The sequence below is a fragment of the Electrona antarctica genome (genome assembly GCF_951216825.1).
Source record: "Electrona antarctica genome assembly, chromosome: 21".
Lineage (NCBI taxonomy): Eukaryota > Metazoa > Chordata > Actinopteri > Myctophiformes > Myctophidae > Electrona > Electrona antarctica.
In genome coordinates this window covers 26243319-26265580 of record NC_136802.1, presented here as the reverse complement: position 1 = coordinate 26265580, position 22262 = coordinate 26243319, and the positions used below count along the sequence as shown (strand labels likewise).

Genomic DNA, 22262 nt, shown 5'->3' with positions numbered 1-22262 from the left:
CAAATCTACACGCTTTGATCTGCTATTTAGAGTGAACGTTTTTAACTCAAATATTTGCTTCTGGGGGGAATGTGTTGGAAAAACATATTTTCAGATGGGGGTCCGTGGCCAAATAAAGATAATTCTGGGGGTCCTTGAAATGAAAAAAGTTGAGCACCACTGCACCACTGACATAGAAACATAGGTTTTTCAGAAAACTGTCAGGATTTAGAAGACATTTGTAGAATCGACCTCGGGTCTAAATGGGTTAAATGTGTCTCTCCATCCATTGTGAAACATATGAATTCATAAAGTATACCCCAGTAGAATTCCCCCCCCCCCCCCCCCTCTCTCTCTCTGTGTGTGTGTGTGTGTGTGTGTGTGTGTGTGTGTGTGTGTGTGTGTGTGTGTGTGTGTGTGTGTGTGTGTGTGTGTGTGTGTGTGTGTGGGGGGCAGCTAATGTGAACAGCACAGGTGTTATAGATTAATGAACCACTAGCGCTTACAGCATATCTGTCCAAGAGGGCGTTTGTTTATTCAACTGAACATTAACTCACACACAAACCCACCAATATCATATTCAATATTAACATAGCCTATATAATATTATCCCATTTAGAAAGCATCTCTGTAATTTTAGATCTTAGCTATTAGTCCGTCAGCCGGGGTTGTGCAGTTGGACATTTGGTATAGTCTTTTTATTAACATATTGTCTATATACATACATTCATGACTCCACTTGCTGACCGGCTTTCAGCATTGAGCCATTTTTTATAGAGGTTTATATGTGACCATATATACCATTGACATAAAAAGGCAAGATTTTCACATTTTCATTATGCTTTATGTAGCATGTGACATGTCAAACTAGAGTGTTGTCAATGATTCTGAATACATTTCAAGCATTAGCTTTGCACAACAAACACTCCTTGGGCTAAAAATGGCCATAGCCACTTGCCCAAATGTGCCCAAAATGTGCTGACCTCATCACATTTGTGATGACAGATATGGCCGTTTTTAGCCCAAGGCGTGTTTGTTGTGCAAAACTAATGCTTGGAATGGATTCAGAATCATGAAACCCCCCTAGTTTGACATGTCACATGCTAAAGCATAATGACATTTTGACATTTTTGCCTTATGTTATTAATGGTATGGTCACATATAAACCCCTATAAAACAAATTGCTCAATGCCGACAGCCGCTCAGCAAGTGGATTCATGAATGTATGTAGGCTATATAGACAATATTTTAGGCCAAGAAAAAAGGCTATATATACCAAATTTCACACTTTAAACAAAAGAAGCCTGTTGACTGCCGGACTATATATATTCCAGAAAACTGTTTTGTTAGAAATCTCCATAATTCTAACTTTTGGGGGGGGGGGGGGGGGGGGGGGTTCCCCTCGTAAATGTATGTCCCACTTGATCACACTACTGTCTCACACAAACGTATACCTAACAGCATCCCCAGCGGGAATCGAACCCATGGGACCTTCTAGCTGTGAGGCGACAGCTATACCGACTGCGCAATATGTAGTTTACCTATGTGGTAAATGTGTGTCTCCATCCATTGTGAAACACATCCTATAGGCCCTCTCTCTCTCTCTCTCTCTCGTGCGTGCGACCGGAGAAGATAAAACAAGAGCCCAATCCAACCCAAGCTCCACTGTGACATAGAGACCATTGCCTCAGGCTGACATGCTGCTGGCTCCTCAACTCCTACTGCTGGGCCTCATGGCACTAGGTACATTTGAATTATGCTTCTTTAAAAGGACATGTGGTTCCATATAACAGTGGTTGTCACAGACCCCTATTTTTTCCATGCAATGTTTTTATCTCTGGAAAGCCTATATCTGCACTGTAATATCCGTAAATGTAACTCTGTGACTGTGAGTGTACAAATGTAGCATATGTAAAATGTATGGCAAGTTCACGACGTTTCACGACTCACTCCCAAATCCTAATCTTCCGTCGTAGTCTGAAAACCCTTAGCCCGTAGCACCCGTAGCACTTGCCATATTGCCTCGATGACCTTACAGGCGTTTGCAAAGGCTCAACTTATGTAACTTATGTAGACACAGCACTCTATAGTGTAGGCCTATACGCACAGTGACGACGACTATGGCTGCGGGGCTCGAGCCCCCTTGATGATTTTAGGGGATTTCTAGTTTTTCTGTTTATTACCAAACTGTAAATAAATGACCCAGCTAAAACGGGACCTTGGGGGGGGGGGGGGGGTGGGGGGGGGGGGGGGGGTCTGGGGGGCATGCGTGCCCCCACGACGATTATAAGAACATTTCGTCCCTGTATACGCATATAGTTTAATTATATAGATATTCCACTGTTAGGCTCTTAGTTACTTTTTGAATACTATTTTTCATGTATTACCTTGTTTGTTCTTGTTTACTGTATACGTCACACTGGAATAAGAGTGTCTGCTAAATGCATAAATTGTATATTGCGTGTGTGTATGGGTGGGTGACGTGACATGCTGTCCTTTGCTGTCCTCAGTGTCAAACGCGTATAAATAAAAGATATATTTGTCAAAAACCTTCTGAATATTGTGCAGGACATTATGCTTCATGTGAACATACTCAAGATTAAAACATTTCATTCCTCATTTCTTCAGATTTTTCAACCAAACATAGCAAAACTCATATGGTGCGACTGTCCTGGCCCTGTTTCTCAAAGTAGGAACTTGAATAAAACTAAGGGGAAAAAATGCTAAAATTCTTTTAAAAATTCCATAAATATAATATAGATGTTTATTTGTGAGCCTAATCTTTTCAAAGTCCAAGCATAATGTTTTCAGTAATTTCTGATCAAAAAGATTTTGTCCCCCAAACCAAAATCATATTGTGTGACACCATTTTGGGAAATTTCAACAGGCAATTGTTTGGACACCCATTGGGATAGAGAGGTCCTTCTTCAGTAAGGCTGCTCAGCACTTGCATTACAATAGCATGACAGGTGTCTGTGGTGAATTATCATTTTAACATTTCCATGAAATACGATCTTGTTGGAACGCTGACCAATGCGACTCATCCGAGTGTCTGTGGGTGTGACACCTTTTTCATTAAAAAAGCTAAAGTTATTAGATTTTTTGGTCATAATTACATGTAAATCTATGTTGCTTTGTTATAGCTAGCATGTTGTTAGCATGCTAATGTGTAGCTAGTAGACTCAAGGTTATGTTAAGTGCAGAAAACATAATATGGTGTGACACTATATCATAATGGTGTGACTGTCTGCCTGTCACGCCATATGACTTTTTTGTCACACCATATGATGCAAACTATATTTTCCTACAGATATAACAATAAATAACAAAGACCCATGTTTCTTTTGTCCATTTAAACATTTGTTTTAAACAGCTTCACCTAAAATCTGCAACTATCCACAATAAAATGTGTTTAATTTTGTTTTATTAAGTCATTTGCATGTTATTCAATGTTAAAGCAATTTTCCTGTTGCTGTTTTTCCTGAGTAATTGTTTAATCAATCTGTAAAGTTCAGTACTCACTAATAGGTAGGTTAAAACACAGTTTGCTTTGAGAAATGAAGATATGATCATACGGTGTGACACTAAATCATTTGGTGTGACGTTCCAAATAGTGAAAAAATCATACCTTTATTAATGATGAAACCATTAATGTTCATGGATTACATAGCAAATAGTATCAGGAAGAGTCACAAATATTTGTGTAATTTTAGAGAAAGTTGTGTCACAATAAATACAAAATATGTTGAAAGACCGACAACATGGGCCTCACATTGAGTGTTGATTACGAAAATAATATACAGATTTAAGAAATTTTCACAAAACTATAGTGGATTACAGGTTAGTTATGATAAAGGACTTTGATAAAGTGAGTAACTTAAGAAAGGTGTACTCCATTTTCATTTTATAAACAATTATTGTCATGTCACACCATATGATGATTTTAGGCACAAGTACAACAAAATGCTGAATAAATTCTGATTCCAATAAAATATCTAAAAACAAAATATGTTTCCATAAAGATGAGAGTGAGTAGAACAAAAGTAAATTATTTTTATTCCTGTTATTTAAAGGTTTTTAAAAAACACTTTTTTAGGGGTGTCACGTCACTGACCCGTGTGTGTGTGTGTGTGTGTGCGTGCGTGCGTGCGTGCGTGTGTGTAGGCACTCTGCACGCTGCTCCCTCTACTGAGCTGAAGCTGGAGCGTGGAATCTGTCCACCGTACTGGTTCGGCTTCAACGGTCGCTGCTTCAAGTACGTCCCTGAGTCTCTGACCTGGGCCGAGGCGGAGAAGAACTGCGTGTCTCAAGATGCCAACCTGGCGTCCATCCACAGCCAGAAGGAGCACGAGTTCGTCCAGTACCTCAGCGCAGACGGGAGGCCCACCTGGATTGGACTGAGTGACACCCAGCTGGAGGGCTGGATGATGTGGTCCGACGGCTCCAAGGTGACCTACACCACGTGGCACAGCACTGAGCCAAACGGTGGTGCGAGTTCAAACTGTGTGACTACAAGCGCTCGTACGAAATGGGCTGACTATGAATGTTCCAAAGTTTTCCGTTCTATCTGTGCACTCCGTAGATTCTGTCCTTGATGAGCTGATTGGTCTGACTCAACCTGCTGACTTGTAGGCTACTATAATGGTGTGTCCATAATAAAATGTACATTAAACATATGCATGTGTTTACCGGTTCATTCAGTGTGTCTCTAGAACATTCCATGTAATAAACTCTATTTGCAGCTGTTTACAAATAAATAGGATAGCCTATTCAATCATATGTATTGGTATCACAATGGCAATTCATTTTTCAAGCTTTTAAAATCACCATGACCTTTATTATTATTTTTTTTAAAAATTATATTAATGTTATATAATTACATTATATTACACATCATATTATTAAAATCTTAGTGTTTTGCTATTTATATATGAGGGCCCACTTGCGAATGCAATATCTTCTCATGCTGTATAGAGAATGGTAAATTAAGATAACTTAAATTAATCTTGTCAAATGTCAATGCAACTTTAGCTATATTTTAAATAGGCCTTAAAGGGCTAGACCACTTGGTTTGGATTGCCATGATGTAAAATAAAGGTGGACAATAAATCAATAATTGCTCCATTGTGGCATCGACTGGAAATATAGATCATTCTAAATATGACTCATTCACTTACATTGTACAGTGAAGAATTATCTTAGCCTGTAACAAATATAAACAAAGCTCATTTTAAACAATTTTGACAGTATCACCAAACCCGGTACTATTTTCTTTTTCTTTTCTTTAATAAAAATGTCATCTTCCATTTGACTTTTAATATCCTAGTGTGCGTATGCGTATGCGTATGTGCGTGCGTGCGTGTGCGTGCGTGTGCGTGTGCGTGCGTGCGTGCGTGCGTGCGTGCGTGTGTGTGTGAGAGAGAGAGAGCCGAGGTAGGCCTATGTGAACGCCACAGCTGTTAATGCCTTACGACAGCGGTTCCCAAACTGTTTTGGCTGTGCACCCTGTTAACTCCTGACCTAGCCGATGCACAAGCCCCCCCCCCCCCCCCAAACTTATGTCACCTTATGTTGAGGTTTTTGATTTTTTGGCACATGCAAGGGGTCAGATATAATATTCCGAGCTTGTCTCAACACTGCTTGTTCAAAGATGGCCTGGGGAGTGATGGGGGGGGGGGGGGGGGGGGGGGTGGACATGCCCATGATCTTCCCAGCCATGTTTGCTAGCCTACTTATTTGAGATTATTACTTCACAGTCAGATTGCCAAACCAGCTGGACATACCGTACCTCTATACTAGCTCTATAAAAGGTCAACATGATATTTATACTAGCTCTATAAAAGGTCAACATGATATTTACACTGACTCCAAAAAGCCTAAGTCTTCTGAGAAAGTGTAGATGCTGGTGTATCTTAGAACACAGTGTTGTAACATGCGTGTGCCAGCTCAGGTTCTCATCGATCTGTACTCCCAGGTATTTATACGAGGGGACCTGTTTGATGTTGTGGTCATGGACAGTAATCATACTGTGGTCTCCTATGGACCTGGGGTCCACTATGACCTCCTCTGTTTTGTTTACATTTATTTTCAGATGGTGTAGATCACACCACCCTATAAACTTGTCTACTCCCTCTGTATGGCTGAGGATGTTATTATCGCTTTTGAGCAGACTAAGTATCACGGTGTCATCGGAAAACTTGATAACAAACTGATTTGGATGTTTGTACATGGTAAACAGAAAAGAGGAACTGACTGTTCCTTGGGGCACCCCTGTACTACACAGTGTCTCCTCTGAGAACACCGAGTTAAATCTCACCCTCTGTGGTCTCCTAGAGAGAAAAGAAAAATACCATTTTATTATAAAGGGGTTCACATTCCAAATCTCCGGCACTGTATGTGAGTCTAGTGACAGCTGGAAAAGCCTGTGCCAGGCTGGGGCTAATTCCTCAGCACACGTTTTCAACAGGAAAGCATGCATTCCGTCTGGCCCTGTTGCTTTATCGGTCTGTATGGTTTTAAACACTTTACAGACGGTGTCCTGATCTATTATCATCCTGTCATTAACAGCACCACAGTTCAATTCATTAATCACCTCGTAGCATCCCTGAGAAGTATCACATTCAAAGCGCATAAAAAAATTATTAAGCTCATTCGCTCTGGCGCTCTCATCTAGAGCAAAGATGGGCTTCCTCTCCGACTTCATATTAGTCAACTCCCTGATGGAGTCCCAGAGTCTTTTTGTGTTCAGTTCGAGTTGGCCAAGTCTTGTTCCGCTCGTTCCTTAAACTTCTTTCTGGCTTCTCTCATTTGTATACTCAGTTCCTTCTGTGCAGCCTTTAAGGCTGCCGTGTCTCCTGATCTGAAGGCCACCTTTTTCCTATGTATACACTCCTTGATTTCATTCGTGAGGTATGGTCTATTATTATTAAACTTAGTTATTACTTTCTATATGTTATATGTTTATCATATGTGACATAATTATTCAAAATTGGCCACCTGCATACCTGTATATATTGCATAAGCTATAGAGAGACATATATTTCCTCTATCCACAATCCACATATATATGTGCATATATCCACACATATGCACAACATGAGCATATATTCTGCATATACTTGCAATATATAGGCATAATATGTTCATATATTTAAAATAACATCATATCACCACCATTAGCCTATTCAGGTCACGCACCCCCTATAAGGAGCTGGTGCACCACAGGGGGTATACACACACCACAGTTTGGGAACCGCTGCCTTACAACCAATCAAATGATGCCAGCTGCAAAGGTGTCCTCATGTGGAGCAGATAAAAAGAGCCCAATCCAACCCAAGCTCCAGTGACACAGAGACCATCACGTCTGGCTGACATGCTGCTGGCTCCTCAACTCCTACTGCTGGGCCTCATGGCACTAGGTATTTAAATGATTAAAGTTGAAATGCTTCTTTAAAAGGCCATATATGGTTCTATATGGCAGTGGTTGTCAAACCTTTTTTTCATTTTGTCTGTTACGGTAGCCTATACGTTACCCCGCAGACCCCCATTTCACGCAGGCTTTTTATCTCTGGAAAACATATTTGCACTGATCTGTAAATGTAACTCTGTGACTGCTGCATGTGTACCAAAAGTAGTTCTTATATGCCAGGGGCAGGGCTTGACATTAACTTTTTGAGGCACTTGTCCTGCGGACAAGTACATTTCCCATTCACCTGTCCGGGCACAAAAGTCACTTGTCCGGAGCACGAGCACACACAAATACATTTTAAATCAACTAACTGTAAAGGCTCATACATAGTCTGGATTTTCGGTGGTTAGGTGACCACCGAACTACAACATGACGTCACGAGCCGTGGTGAAGAGCAAACCACCGCCACCGCTCCAGCCCTTCTCTCTGTTTTTACTCACCACCGCTCAACGTTAATTCAGCTCCGGTGGTCAGCTCACCACCGGAGCGGTGGTCACCTCACCACCTATGTATGAATAGGCCTTAAGTTGGTTTTCGTGAATACATTATTAGTTGAATATTCTCAGTTTACAAGTTAATAGCCCTAGAATGTCTGTGGTCTAACATACATTTCATGTATTCCAAATACACAGCCATAGATCGTTTCTTTCGTTAGCAGACTGACCTTGTCGGCATTTAAACTTGTAGCACTGCGTGTGCACTCACCCAATAATTAATTCCTAAGGCTTGTATACGTTTGGGGACTAGTTTCATATTCATTTGAAAGTTCTGGCATTTAGTAAAATATCTCTACTTTTCCACAAGCTGCACACGGACGACATTCTCTCCAGCGAGGGGCCATGAATGAGCGCAGGACCAGTGTTGCCAACTCCCCAGTAACGGAAGTAGCTATAGTGGCTCTTTGAAAAGTCTCTAGAAGTTGCTAGGGGTGGGATATGCCCCTAGAAACCTTTTGCCGTCCCGACTCCCTAGCGACTTTTAGGCGCCCCCTAGCAACGAAAATATGGAGAAACCTCATCCATCATCCGTGTTCATGAATTTGCTGATGGTTTATACAAAGTGTAATATAACAAAACCATAGCTCAATTTAAACATTAGAAAGCTATTTTGTTCCAATCCATATACAGGAGTACTTAGAAGGTCTGCTAACCGTGCGCCGATAGGACCAACATGGTCAGTCTGCTAACCGTGCGTGGATAGGACCAACATGGTCAGTCTGCTAACCGTGCGTGGATAGGACCAACATGGTCAGTCTGCTAACCGTGCGTGGATAGGACCAACATGGTCAGTCTGCTAACCGTGCGTGGATAGGACCAACATGGTCAGTCTGCTAAACGTGTGTGGATAGGACCAACATGGTCAGTCTGCTAACCGTGCGTGGATAGGACCAACATGGTCAGTCTGCTAAACGTGCGTGGATAGGACCAACATGGTCAGTCTGCTAACCGTACGTGGATAGGACCAACATGGTCAGTCTGCTAACCGTGCGTGGATAGGACCATGGATAGGACCATGGATAGGACCAACATGGTCAGTCTGCTAAACGTGCGTGGATAGGACCAACATGGTCAGTCTGCTAACCGTACGTGGATAGGACCAACATGGTCAGTCTGCTAACCGTGCGTGGATAGGACCAACATGGTCAGTCTGCTAACCGTGCGTGGATAGGACCATGGATAGGACCATGGATAGGACCAACATGGTCAGTCTGCTAACCGTGTGTGGATAGGACCAACATGGTCAGTCTGCTAAACGTCCGTGGATAGGACCAACATGGTCAGTCTGCTAACCGTGTGTGGATAGGACCAACATGGTCAGTCTGCTAACCGTGTGTGGATAGGACCAACATGGTCAGTCTGCTAAACGTCCGTGGATAGGACCATGGATAGGACCATGGATAGGACCAATCTATTGCTGTGTATTTGGAATAAATTAAATCTATGTAAGACATTCACACAGACATTCTAGGGCTATTACCAATATTGGAAAGGTGATTATTAGGAAAGCCAGACAATATTGTTGGCTGCTAGGAGCATCACAGAAAAAGTGAAACCAAGAGTCACTTTTCCAACGGACATATTATTTTCTAATATGGCCTCCTTTGAAAAAAGTGTGAACGCCCCTGTTCTATGCCAACCTTTATCTTCTTGTGTGTGTGTGTGTGTGTGTGTGTGTGTGTGTGTGTGTGTGTGTGTGTGTGTGTGTGTGTGTGTGTGTGTGTGTGTGTGTGTGTGTGTGTGTGTGTGTGTGTGTGTGTGTGTGTGTGTGTGTGTGTGTGTGTGTGTGTGTGTGTGTGTGTGTGTGTGTGTGTGTAGGCACTCTGCACGCTGCTCCCTCTGCTGAGCTGGAGCTGGAGCGTGGATCCTGTCCAACGTTCTGGTTCGGCTTCAACGGTGGCTGCTACAAGTACGCCCCGTCACTTCTGACCTGGGCCGAGGCGGAGAAGAACTGCGTGTCTCAAGGCGCCAACCTGGCGTCCATCAACAGCCAGGAGGAGAACGACTTTGTCCGGTCTCTCATCAAGAACTCTGGCGCAAATGTGAGGGGCGCCTGGATTGGACTGAGTGACAACCACTTGAGGGGCTGGTGGAGTTGGTCTGATGGCTCCAAAGTGACCTACACCTCGTGGTTTGGTGATCAGCCTCAGACTGGTTCAGGCTGCGTGGCTACAGAAGTGGCAACAACTAAATGGCTTGACTTGATGTGTTTTGATAACAAGCTTCCGTCTGTCTGTGCACTCCGTACAGCCTGTCCCTGATGAGCGGATTGTTCTGATTCAAACTGCTGACTTGTACTATAATGGTGTGTCCATAATAAAAGTACATTAATGCATGTGTTTACTGATTGATTGATTGATTGATTGATTGAATACTTCATTAGGCAGAAATGTAAAGTGAGTACAGACCAGGGACGAATAGTTTTCATAATCCTCAAGGGATTTAACACGCAGCACCCCTCTCTCTCTCTCCCTCTCTCTCTCTCGTGTGCGCAATGTCTGTGACTGTGAGACTGACACAGACGCGGTCAATAATATATAGCATAAATAATAGGCCAAATATAACACTTTCCCTCTATCTGTGACTGTGATCAGCTCCTCACACACATACCTGGCAGGTTAAGCACCCAGATTAGCATTTCAATGCCTGATCTGCATGTGTACAAGGGACAGGCAACGCGGTCCACCCCCCACCACCCCCGCCCCGGACAGTGAGGAAAACAGACGTGTTAAGGTGCCAGACTTGGATGGTTAGAGCGGCGCGATTGTATACACAGTCAATGCAAGACGAGAATTGCGCGAACGGGCGCGACCTGATGCGGCACAAACGGGACGAACCGAGGCGAATATATATTCAGGTCCAATTCCTCATGGGGGCCGAGATCCCTGGTCCAATTCCTCATGGGGGCCCTGGCCCCCCGGCCCCCACAGACTCTACGTCACTGGTACAGACAGTGAAACACTATAGGTTGGGGGAAAAGAAAGTGAGTGATCATTTCCTCTCCCTTTGGCCTGCTGAAAGGTGGATTTTCAGGCCTGTTTTAAACCACTCAACACTCTTATCATCATAGATCATAATCTCATTCTGGCCAATCACAATTTGCATCCTCACTTTTGTCTTCAATGTTTCAATGTTTGTGTTTACAGTACACTCTAGTTTATTTTTACACAAACACCCAAACCTAGTCAAAACCTGGTAGCAAAACAAACCATCAAAGCTGGACATACAATAAATTGAATGCCAAAAAGACAGTCTGCGCATGGCCTTCTCCAAAAGACCAGTTGTGGTGAGTCCTCAAATGTGTTTCTGGGTGGGGAGGAACTTGAACTTGTCCCAGAGTTCAAGTACCTTGGAGTCCTATATCAACCCTAACTTTTAAAAAACATGTGAAGAAAGTCACAAATACGATTAAATTCAACCTTCAAAATTTTAAACAAATTAGACCCTGACAGTTGGAGCTGCCAGATCGTATCCTCACTGTATGATCCTATCACACATTGAATACTGTTTCACAAACTGGTCTTGCACAGGCGTGACTATTCTCAAACCCATAGAACAGCTCTACAAGTGTTTCTTCCTGTCAAAGTGTTTGACAGGAAGCCCCACTCATATCATCATTGTGATTTGTCTTTTAAGGACCCCCATTTGGTATACATTAGCCCACAGACCCCCATTTCCCCCCATTTCGCTCTTATCATCATACTCATCATACATCATCTCATTCTCAACCAATGGTTGAATCACGCCTGCCAATCACAATTTGCGTCCTCACTCTATAGTCTTCAATGTTTGCGTTTACACACTTTTGTCTTCAATATTTGTGTTTACACACCTTTGTCTTCAATGTTTGTGTTTACACACCTTTGTCTTCAATGTTTGTGTTTACACACTTTTGTTTTCAATGTTTGTGATTGTGTTTACACAATGTTTGTGTTTAAATCAAATCAAACTTTAATTTATAAAGCAAACAACCAAGGTTGACAAAGCAGCGTTCTGGACCAATTGCAGTCGTCTAATTGCTGGCTGTTTGATGCCAATATAGAGTGAATTGCAATAGTCTATCCTGGAAGAAATAAATGCATGGATTGCGGTTTCTAATTGTTTGGGGGGGAGATATGGTTTGACCTTAGCGAGGAGACGGATTTGGAAGCAGCTGGTCTTGACAACAGAGATGATAATTTAAAGGAACTGTCAAGGATAATGCCACGTTTTTTTTTAAGGAAATTGGTGTCCATCCAGATTTTTATGTCCTGTATGCAGTTGAGTAGTGGTTGAAAATAATTGAGGGAGTTAGGCATGAAGGAAGAGTAAAATTGGATGTCATCTGCATAGCAGTGAAAGGAAATCTTTCTTTGACAAGATGGGACCAAGGGGAAGCATGTAGAGGAGGGGGCCCAGTATTGAGCCATGGGGCACCCCACATGTGAGAGGGGCTGGAGGAGAGGAGAATTGGCCTAATTGGACAGAGAAACTTATTCTATGCCAACACTGACACTGTTACTTTCTTGTGTGTGTGTGTGTGTGTGTGTGTGTGTGTGTGTGTGTGTGTGTGTGTGTGTGTGTGTGTGTGTGTGTGTGTGTGTGTGTGTGTGTGTGCGTGTGCGTGCATGCATGTGTGCGTGCGTGCGTGTAGGCACCTTGCACGCTGCTCCCGCCAACCTGGTGTCTATCCACAGCCAGGAGGAGCACAACTTTGTCCTAAACATCATCCAAAAGTTTAGTGCAGATGGGAGACCCACCTGGATCGGACTGAGCGACAACCAGTTGAAGGGCTGGTGGAGTTGGTCCGATGGTTCCAATGTGACCTACACTTCGTGGTTTGACAATCAACCTGGTCAGGATGGTGTTGCTGGTTCAGGCTGTGTGTCACATAGAATGGCAATGGATGGACTTCATGTGTATTAATAGCATTCTTCCTTCTGTCTGTGTACTCCGTACAGTCTGTCCCTAATGATATGCATGTGTTTACGGATTTATTGATTGATTGAATACGTTATTAGGCAGAAATGTAAAAAATACTAGTTACCAACGTTTTGGCAAACAAATTGCCTTCTTCAGGGGTATGTGGTATGTGTGGGGGCACACTAAGGTCACACATTAAAAGTAAATGAATTCACAAAACTAACGTAATTTGTATTATTGACCTATTTCTAAAATATGAGTGCAACTTTCGTTCATTTTTTACCCCTCTATCACACGGAACTATGTTTTTTGTGTCCATATCACTACGCACCAAAATAGTTCCATGTGATAGAGGGGTCAAAGTTGAACGAAAGTTGCGCTAATATTTTAGAAATAGGTCAACAATACAAATTATCCTAGTTTTGTGGATTAATTTACTTTTAATGCGTGACCCCAGTGCCCCCCACAAATTGACCGCCAAAACCAGAGCAGAACTCTCACCACTGGACTTGGGCAATCAATTAATATTAATGGCAACTTTGGCAAGTATTTCGTACAACTTAAGTTCAAAAATTGTGAACTATCCCTTTAAAGGGCTAGACCACTTTGGTAGAGGTTTGGTTTGTGTAGGGCAGGCCTATAGCCATGATTAGTAACAAGAACAACAAAGGTGGGTAAGAAATCAATCAATAATAATGATGCAAAACAAACACAAAAGAATATCCATGAATTCAAGTCTCCATGTATGTTGAGAGTAATCTATTGGGGGGGAAAGTCATTTTGGGGGTGAACTGGCTTTAACTAAATCAATAATCACCAAGCTCCACCAGAGGCACATTCGAGATGATTAGGCGGGGTATAATGGGACACATAATGTAATAAATATAGTGCATATGTTATGGAAGGAACAGAGTCGACTGTAAACAGCAATACCAGGATTATTCCTGAGGGTGTCGCTGTTGACTGACTCTCAATGACATGATGCATTCGGACGAGCCCCATGCACTCACTCTCTCAAGTGATTGATTTATTGATTGATTGATTGAGCCTACTTTTTTAGCAGTTTGAAAAAAGGGGTCCTTTGTACTCAATTAATCTCAAAGGACCCCAAAGCCATAGCCTCAGCCTGCAATGGCTTGTTTGAAACAAGCCATTTGCATCTTGTTGCATTGGTCTGTAGGCTACTTCCCTGTGCTTGTCTTTGCAAACTGTTAGGCTATTAAATAAATCAATAAATAAACTGTTCTTTCAATCAATCAAACAAACGTATTATGTTAAACTTGTGACGATCAGATAAACCCGGGTTAGAATATTGTTATTAAGAAAGAAAGGCTTGTGAAGTGTGAACGCCATTACGCCCACCGTCGTCAACTCATCAACGTGACGTCACACACGCATCTAGGGAGAAAGAAAAAAAAACGTCGTTTACCACCACCTCTATGCTTTTACCGATACCGCCATTTTAGACCGTTTCATTCATTGAGGCCAACGAAAGGAACGGCGCGTCGTTCATAAAAGGTAATTTCCACCGTTCAAAACCTCGTTTTAAAGGAACAGCTCTTCTGCGTTTTGCTTTTTAATTTAACAGGCCTGGCCTCGCGTTTTTTGTTTTGTTCGTTAACGGGCGCTGCCAACTAACTTTAGCAGTATTAGCTCGTTAGCTTAGCTTCATGCTAGCGAGCTGGTACACGAGCCGAGCGTAGCAACGCTATTACAGGACAGACGGGAGGACACGGTGGACTGTACTCTGCGGTAAATTAACGTTTTAATAATTGAAATGGTTTAATTACAACAACACGGAGAATGTTCAAAACGACGGTGTTGTTCGACGTGATGCAGGCTAGCTCTGTGTGTTGCTAGTGTAGCTAACGGTAGCGCGAGGCGGCTGGTAACAGTGTAGCATCGTGTTACTACTTGGCGTTTAGCATGGTGCTTAGCACAGCAATGACGTAACTAATGATTAAATACCCCGATATTTATTTGTATTGATTCTCGAGTGAATTAGTCTTGGCTTGTCATTTTCTTAATGCACCAAAAACATCGCACAGCATACATGCTATAGCACGTCAGACTAGCATAAGATCCACAAATCTCCACAACATGCTAGTTTTACTTTAAAAAGTAACTTAAACGTGACATTATTTTTGATTGAATTCTTATTAACAATTTGCAGAACAAAGCACAGGAAAGTACAGTTAAACACAAGGTCTTCTAAGAGGATTTAAAAAAAATCCTACTATGGGCTTGTTTCCATTGCGGTCCTTCGTGTTCAATTCTTAGGAATTCGAACCGATTAAACCACATTTTTATAGTATTATACCGCTCCAAGCCTCCAACAAGAGGCTTTATATGAGATGCGGCCATTTACCACACAGATCGGTTAAATTATTTCGTCTTTATGGAGTTGCAATCTCTGTTACGTAACGTATCTGAGTCAAGGGTTGCACGCTAGTGACGCTACACACACACTGTATTGTGTACACGGTGATGGAAAGTAACTAAGTGCATTTACTTGAGTATTTCCAATACTTTTGCTACTACAATACATCTCAGATCCAAATATTGTACTTTTACGCCACTATTATTTTAAAACTTTCGTTACGCATATTACAAAACATACATTAAACACTTCAGCCCTGTATACATTTCGTCCATTTCTGTTTTCGTCCTATAGCTGATCTACAAGCTTCACAATGTGTCTCGATGAACAAGACGATAGCAGTAATGATATATCTTTCCATCTGATAAATAATATACTGTAAAATCAATTGTGCAAATTGAACCAAATGCACCTGTGAACCCTTACCATTTGGTTTCATTGGCAATTTCGACAAATGTCTTCGTGCTTCGCCCTGTAAAAGCAGCCTAATCATAGTTTTGAATTATTTCCAAAGTTATGTTTTTTCAATGTCAGTGTTTCCCAATATTGTTAAGCCCTCGGCCTAAGCCATGCCGCAGTCTACCGCAAGCTAGGTTACTGTGGTAACGAACAGGCCTATTCAAGATTGACCTTTTTATTATTATTATTATTTTTGTGGCTTTCGCCTTTATTTTATATATTTTATGGAGGGACAGACAGTAGGCTGACAGGAAATGAGGAGAGATGGGGGGGAAGACATGTAGTAAAGGCCGTCGGGATCGGGAGTCGAACCCGCGGCACACTGCCAGACTGGATTACCAGCCAAGGTGCCTGGACCACTGAGCCATGGCCCAGGCTAGATTGACCTTTTTATTGATCGAACATTTAATGACATAAATTCAAACATACAGTACTATATGCAAAAACATGTGAATGGTTAGAAATACAATTAATTGTACATTAAAGGGGGGGACTTTGACTTTTTACTGGGGTCAGTTTGAATTGGGCCATTGGACTTTGCACCCGTCACACCAGAAAAATAACTGATAATCACACGCAACAAATGCTCTTCTGTCTTATGTTTTCCAGGGTGAACCCCCCAAGGTGCGACCTCAACCATGGTGAAGATATTCGTGGGCAACCTGGCCTCGAGCAGCACGGTGGAGGAGCTGCGCTCGCTCTTCGCGCAGTACGGCAAGATCTCAGAGTGCGACATCGTCAAGAACTTCGGCTTCGTGCACATGACCAGCATGACGGAGGCCGAGGAGGCCATCCGCAACCTGCACCACTATGTGCTCAACGGCGAGGGCATGAACGTGGAGATGAGCAAGGGCCGGCCCAAGGCCACCACCAAGCTGCACGTCAGCAACCTGGGCGAGGGCACGGGTGGCGAGGACCTACGTGGCAAGTTCGAGGAGTATGGCACAGTGGTGGAGTGCGATATCGTCAAGGATTACGCCTTTGTGCACATGGAGCGAGTGGAGGATGCCATGGAGGCCATCAGCAAGCTTGACAACACTGCCTTCAAAGGTGAACGAACTCTTTGGTGCAGAAACTAAGGGGGAGGAGCTTGTTAAGTTCTTTGCTAGCCCTCGAGTCGGTACCCAGGCTTTTATTTTCGTTCGCATTTGGTGCAAAAAGAAAAGCCTGGGAGAGAAACCCTTTGGAAAATCTGGCATAGGAAGTGGGAGTGTCAACTTGTATTTCGCTAACCAATAACAGTGCAGAGGGGCGTCGCTCCAAATTTGGTTACATCAGTGTTCTCCGCTGTTTTCTAACGGGGAGGGGGGCGGGCGCTAAGATCGGTGAACCAATAGGATCCACCGGTTGTTTTCGCCAAGCACCCGCCCCTCTAGACCAGAAATCACACAGGCTGGGGCAGTCTTTGCTAATCTAGTAGTAGGCCGAAAGTCCTTTTTTCCCCTTTTAGTTGCCGTAAACATAAAAAAGAGCTGCCGTGACTTTAACAATTAGCTCTAGTTCCGCCACTTAAAAAAAATAGAGAAAATGGATGGATAACCCTTATGTATGCCTTTTAATTGACGAGATGGACCCAAAAGTTAATCGGTTCGTAATATTGGCCCAGTGAGTTCTGTAACAAATCTGCATTGTAACTGGTGAATACGTTGACCTTTAAATGTGCTGCGAGTGGCTTCGCTTCGCTCTGTCAATCAATTTGTCGGTGAAATGAATCCTCTTTTCTTTAACGTGTTTGTCTGATCGGTTAAGCAGCTTTCTCTCGTGCCAGACGAGCCCAGCGGTCTCATGCGTGTCTTCTCTTTCCTCACAAGGCAAGCTGATGAGCGTACAGCTGTCCACCAGTCGGCTTCGCACGGCGCCCGGAATGGGAGATCAAACCGGATGCTATGTCTGCGGGAGACAGGGTCACTGGTCGAAAGACTGCCCCGTCGGTCGGAACGGTCACAGCGACGGCATGAGGGGTCGCAGCGGCCGCGGCCTCCCCCGGGGTCCCCCGGGTTACGGCGGCAGGGGCGGCGGCGGCGGTGGCGGCGGCTACGGGATGTCCCGAGACCCGCCGTCCAGTTACATGGACGGGTACAGTCGGGCTAGTTACATGGGTGGGCTGCCTCCCCCGCCTCGCAGGCTTAGTAGCTACGGGTCCGAGATGATGGCGGATCGGTACGCCGGCCGGGCGGCGGGCTATCTGGAGAGGTCCTCGGTTTACGACCGTGACCGCTACGCCAGCAGCGTTGATTACTATGAGAAGTACAGAGCACGCCCCGCCTACGGCGCGAGCTATTTCGAGGACCGCCGTCTCCCCTATCCTCCCCCTCCCCCACCCCCCGCTTCCTCCCTCTCAAGGCTCTCCAACAGCGTCGACCCGTACGACCGCCGGCCTCCACCCGCCACGGCAGCCACCGCCGGCGCATACTACGCCGCTCGAGACCGCAGCCCGATCAGACGAGTGCCCGCCACCTCGGCCACCTATTCCTACGAGCGCTCAAGGCTGTCCCCGGTGGGCGGCGCTGGCGCCCCCAGAGCCACCTCCTATGGTGCCGTACCGCGAGCCAAGGAAGCATACGCGCCACGCTATGCGCCTTACTAAAAAAAATAACCACACTGCCAAGGTGAGCAAAACACACGAATAACGGCAGCTTGTTGCATCTCCCAACAGTGACGTTCTGTGACACGAGTATGCTCGGTGGGAAGTGGGGTTTCTCTAAAAAAAATGCTTTTCCTGGCACTAGGTCCTTTTGAACCAGTGCTGCGGGAGCGTGAAGTTTAAATGCACCGTTTCTCAAAAGGGAATGCTCTGCTCTCTTTCTAGGTGTGTTTGTGAACTGCAGGACTTTTCCTTTGCTGTCATTTCTCCGAGCTGCATGGTTCCATCAATCTGCGTGGTGTGCCGCCGCCGCAAAAACAACGCGTGCGAGACGGAATGTGCTGACGCGCGAGAGACGCGTTCGGAAATTGTCGCCGCGGGCGTCTCCCTCGCCTGCAGCTGAGTTGTCCTCTCAGTCATTGAATCAATCCACATTCACGTGCACACACTCTTCTTTTACAGATTTCAATATAAAAAGATTATTTGCTATTTTGAACCGTTTGTATGACATTTATACCGAGAGTGATGTTAACTTACTAGCTTGCTCAACGATTTCCAACTCATTTTTTCTCATGTGTCTCACTATTGATTTAATTTTTAAACCTGTGTTTCTTCCTCACACATTTTAAGGCTTAATAAAAGCACATCATTGTCAGGCGATATACTAAAGTAATTTACGGAAATGTTTGTTAAAAGGATTATTCATATTTTCCTAAAATCTATTGGATTGTTTGGACAGCAATCAATAGTGGTTATTTTTTTTTCTTCCTGTTAACTGGGCCCCAAATTTAGACCTTAACATCTCTTTCTTAAGACATTCTGAACCGGTTGCAAGGGACTTGGAATAAGTAAAGTCCTAGGCTGAATATGATCATACCAAAAAGGTATGATCAGGCCAAAAAGGCACACTATTAAAATTGCTTCCACTATTTACTAACGAGAGCACATAAGGACCTTGATGGAGGTAGGAATGTTGGTCACTCGTTAAGAAAACACTTGGAGCTAATTTAATGGTGTGCAAATTCTGAAAAACTTTGATTTGGTCCATCCTGCAGCTGTCTGATCGGATATGCAGCTCCCCCACGTGCCAGGCCCTTCAAATTTTAATTTTAAACAAACCCATAGACCTCACCATTATTTGATTCTGTTTTGAGTTTGTCTGATTATATTTTATCAAAACAAACATTCCAGCCTTGTTCTTTTTTCGTCTAATTTGACTGTGACTTCAGTGCATAAGACAATGTCGTCGTCCTCTGATAATTAGAAGTCGGAATGCTTGAGTTTAAAATACTGTTTTATTTTGTTGCCGTCACGATTTAGGTTTTCGTGTTTTGTGATTAGGTTTTTACCAAAATAAGAATGTAGGCTGTCATTGAAAGAGTGCAAGCCAGTTAACATCCCAATTATATAACTTCTGCTCCTGTAATCCTGGTTTTAATGGTGATGGCAAGATGATCCAGCAGCAGCAGTAGGAAATCCAATGTGAGGCAGAACTCAGGGCTTTGGCCATAATGTTGTTCTCTGGGCATTTAGGTTTGGGGTGCCTTTGTTAGTTTTGAATATGGGTGGTGTTGGAAGTTTGTATTTTTCCTACTAGCTGTAATAGTCACAGCATACAGTTGATGTCTAAAATGCATATGATTTTTAAATAAATCCAAGGTTATTTTGGTGACACCCCTGACATTTTTATTTTATTTTTACCTCATTTGATTGGGTAATATGCTGTTATCTCCTATGCGGGGGTGTTAGGCGCCTACCAGACGTACCACAATTACAGAGGAACTTAATAAAACATACGTTCTCGTGCTAAAACTGGTAAGTTCGGTCTTTTAACTTGGTGTTGAATTATTCAACTGAAGGTGTGGAAATGGTACACATATGATACAGTACTAAATATGACAACACTATTGTCGCTGAAATCGATACAAATACCATCCTGCTGGACTCTACCCTAATATACAGTTGAGTATGAACATTTAACCCTGGCGTCCCTCTTTTTGGCATGCATGGGCTTAACATTCTCAATTTTCACCATTTGTCATATGACAATGTGTGTATGTATGTATGTATGTATATATATATATATATATGTATGTATATATATATATGTATGTATGTATGTATGTATGTATGTATATATATATATATATATATATATATATATATATATATATATATAGGGTTTAGTGGTAAAAACCTTTATTTCAGGCAAGTGGCACCTTGTGTGATGACGTTTAAATTAAACTCAGGTTGGTGATCAGACTTAATCCAACGATGGTTTCCACACTACTTGTCCTGTTTCTATACGTGTCTTAAAATTGCACATTTTGTGTCGGGTACAGATGTAAACTTTTGGCTCGGAACCCCCTGTAAATAGCTTTTTCATCCACGGTACCACTGTATTATAGCACCTTACATCTGTCATTACAGTAGGCCTACATAAATGTGTAAATCTTTCCCCTTAGGATACAGTGATGAGGAAGACAACTTGGAGACTATCCGTTTCCATTATAGGACTGTGGACTGAAATAAACTTTGTACTTTATTGAAGTAATCATTTGAACCCCAGCATCCCTATTCAGGGGGTAACATTCACTAACAAGGCACATCTACACGTGTTGTGAGCTTGTATATCTGTTTTTGGTGAATGTTCCATGAATAGGTCTTAAGTGGGCTTAACTGAATTAATTCCAAATGTTATCAAAGTAGGCCTATTCTCTGAGGCACCCCCGCTTAATTTCAAGTTTTCAACCCAACATACAGACGTCACAACATGAACTCTCAGCCTTTTCACAGTGAAATTGGTTGATTTTACATTACACTGAGCTGAATACTTAACCAATCTGAACAATTTATTGTCCAATCGCTGAAGAAAGCCATTTTGAATTTTTGATATGTTGGTCTTTTAAATGACAAGTGATTGCCGACATCACATAGGCACAGTATATTGTATTTGATCCAATGGGGTGGACACCAAAGGTCCGAAGCGCGGGGACATGCGATGCGAAAATGTGACCGGTGTTGACACTATCAAATTAAACTCTTAATAGTTGCAGTAGCAGATGTTATTAATGTTAAAAATCCTACTAATGGCAAAATATCATTACAGATAGGCTATAGGCCTACTGAATATAGTAATCTATTCAGACAGTGCTTGTCAAGCTTGGTCCTTCCTTGGCCAAATACAGGCTAATTTGGTGATTTTGGTTGTCCTTGAAATTGTGAATTGAAAATATTGTAGAACTAGAACAACTGGGTGTAGACTGATTTCCGAACGTGCCCTAATTAGTCGATGGGCCAGACCAGAAGTGAGGGACATTTTTGGTGGCAAAATCTCTTTGCTACCATTTTGTTTGTTGGGTCCATATAAGTACTTTGAGACATGATAGCATTTTCAAATGAGTAGCTTTAATACTTTTTTGGGACAATCATTGTTTCGCCATTAACTCCCATTATATGCAGAGTAGGATTTTTTGCAGTTTACTGTAGATGGTATATGTTACAATTAAGTTTGATTCACACTTATAATTACACACATACACAGATGCTATGACATACACAAGTATGTTATAAAAGTATAAACATGTAGGCCTATAATAGTAATACATTAGCATAATTTGCTAATTATTCCCCAAAACAAGAAATGACTATAACTTTGCTTTACTTAAATTAGAAAGGTGATGAGTCTTAAGTCTGTGTTTGTGATGTCTACAAATGCATCTGCAATCATGCCACCTTTTTAATTTGCATAAGTCGTGAAAGAAATGACATATTCGCCAGAGGTATTCATGCTTTACATTTGACTGCAGCTCTACCCCATGCATAGCAAACATTGATAACAGTCTTGAAGCAGACAACAGATAAACTGCGTGATCACTGGAAGAGCGATAAGCTTGGACCCATGGCCCTGTAGGAACATACAAAGCAAATGGAGATGGCCAGGGTACTGAGGCTAAGTGAAAGGCATACTGTTATAACAGCACTGAGGGCTGC

At 42.8% G+C, this 22262-nt stretch overlaps 1 protein-coding gene and 1 long non-coding RNA gene across 3 annotated transcripts; both read left to right on the top strand.

Annotated features, from left to right (window-relative positions):
• The first annotated feature begins 7270 nt into the window (after positions 1 to 7270).
• LOC306913711 lies at positions 7271 to 10279 on the top strand. Its single transcript, XR_013788595.1, has 2 exons — positions 7271 to 7397; positions 9763 to 10279. It is a non-coding gene; the product is annotated as an uncharacterized lncRNA (long non-coding RNA).
• Positions 10280 to 14194: 3915 nt separating this feature from the next.
• LOC306914427 (RNA-binding protein 4.1-like) lies at positions 14195 to 18632 on the top strand. 2 transcript variants are annotated; one of them, XM_079491433.1, is made up of 4 exons: positions 14195 to 14364; positions 16295 to 16735; positions 17497 to 18294; positions 18495 to 18632. In XM_079491433.1, the coding sequence occupies exons 2-3, from the start codon at positions 16324 to 16326 to the stop codon at positions 18270 to 18272; spliced, it is 1188 nt and encodes a 395-aa protein (XP_079347559.1). In that variant the 5' UTR covers positions 14195 to 14364; positions 16295 to 16323; the 3' UTR covers positions 18273 to 18294; positions 18495 to 18632. The 2 variants fall into 2 exon arrangements, with proteins under 2 accessions (XP_079347559.1, XP_079347560.1); XM_079491434.1 differs by lacking the exon at positions 14195 to 14364 and adding an exon at positions 14376 to 14598.
• Positions 18633 to 22262: the final 3630 nt, after the last annotated feature.

Excerpts from the sequence above, each read along its gene's own strand:
- LOC306914427 (XM_079491433.1), top strand. The coding sequence starts at position 16,324 with ATGGTGAAGATATTCGTGGGCAACCTGGCCTCGAGCAGCACGGTGGAG. Across the intron at positions 16,736-17,496 it reads TGACAACACTGCCTTCAAAG|GCAAGCTGATGAGCGTACAG; the intron begins GTGAACGAACTC and ends TTTCCTCACAAG.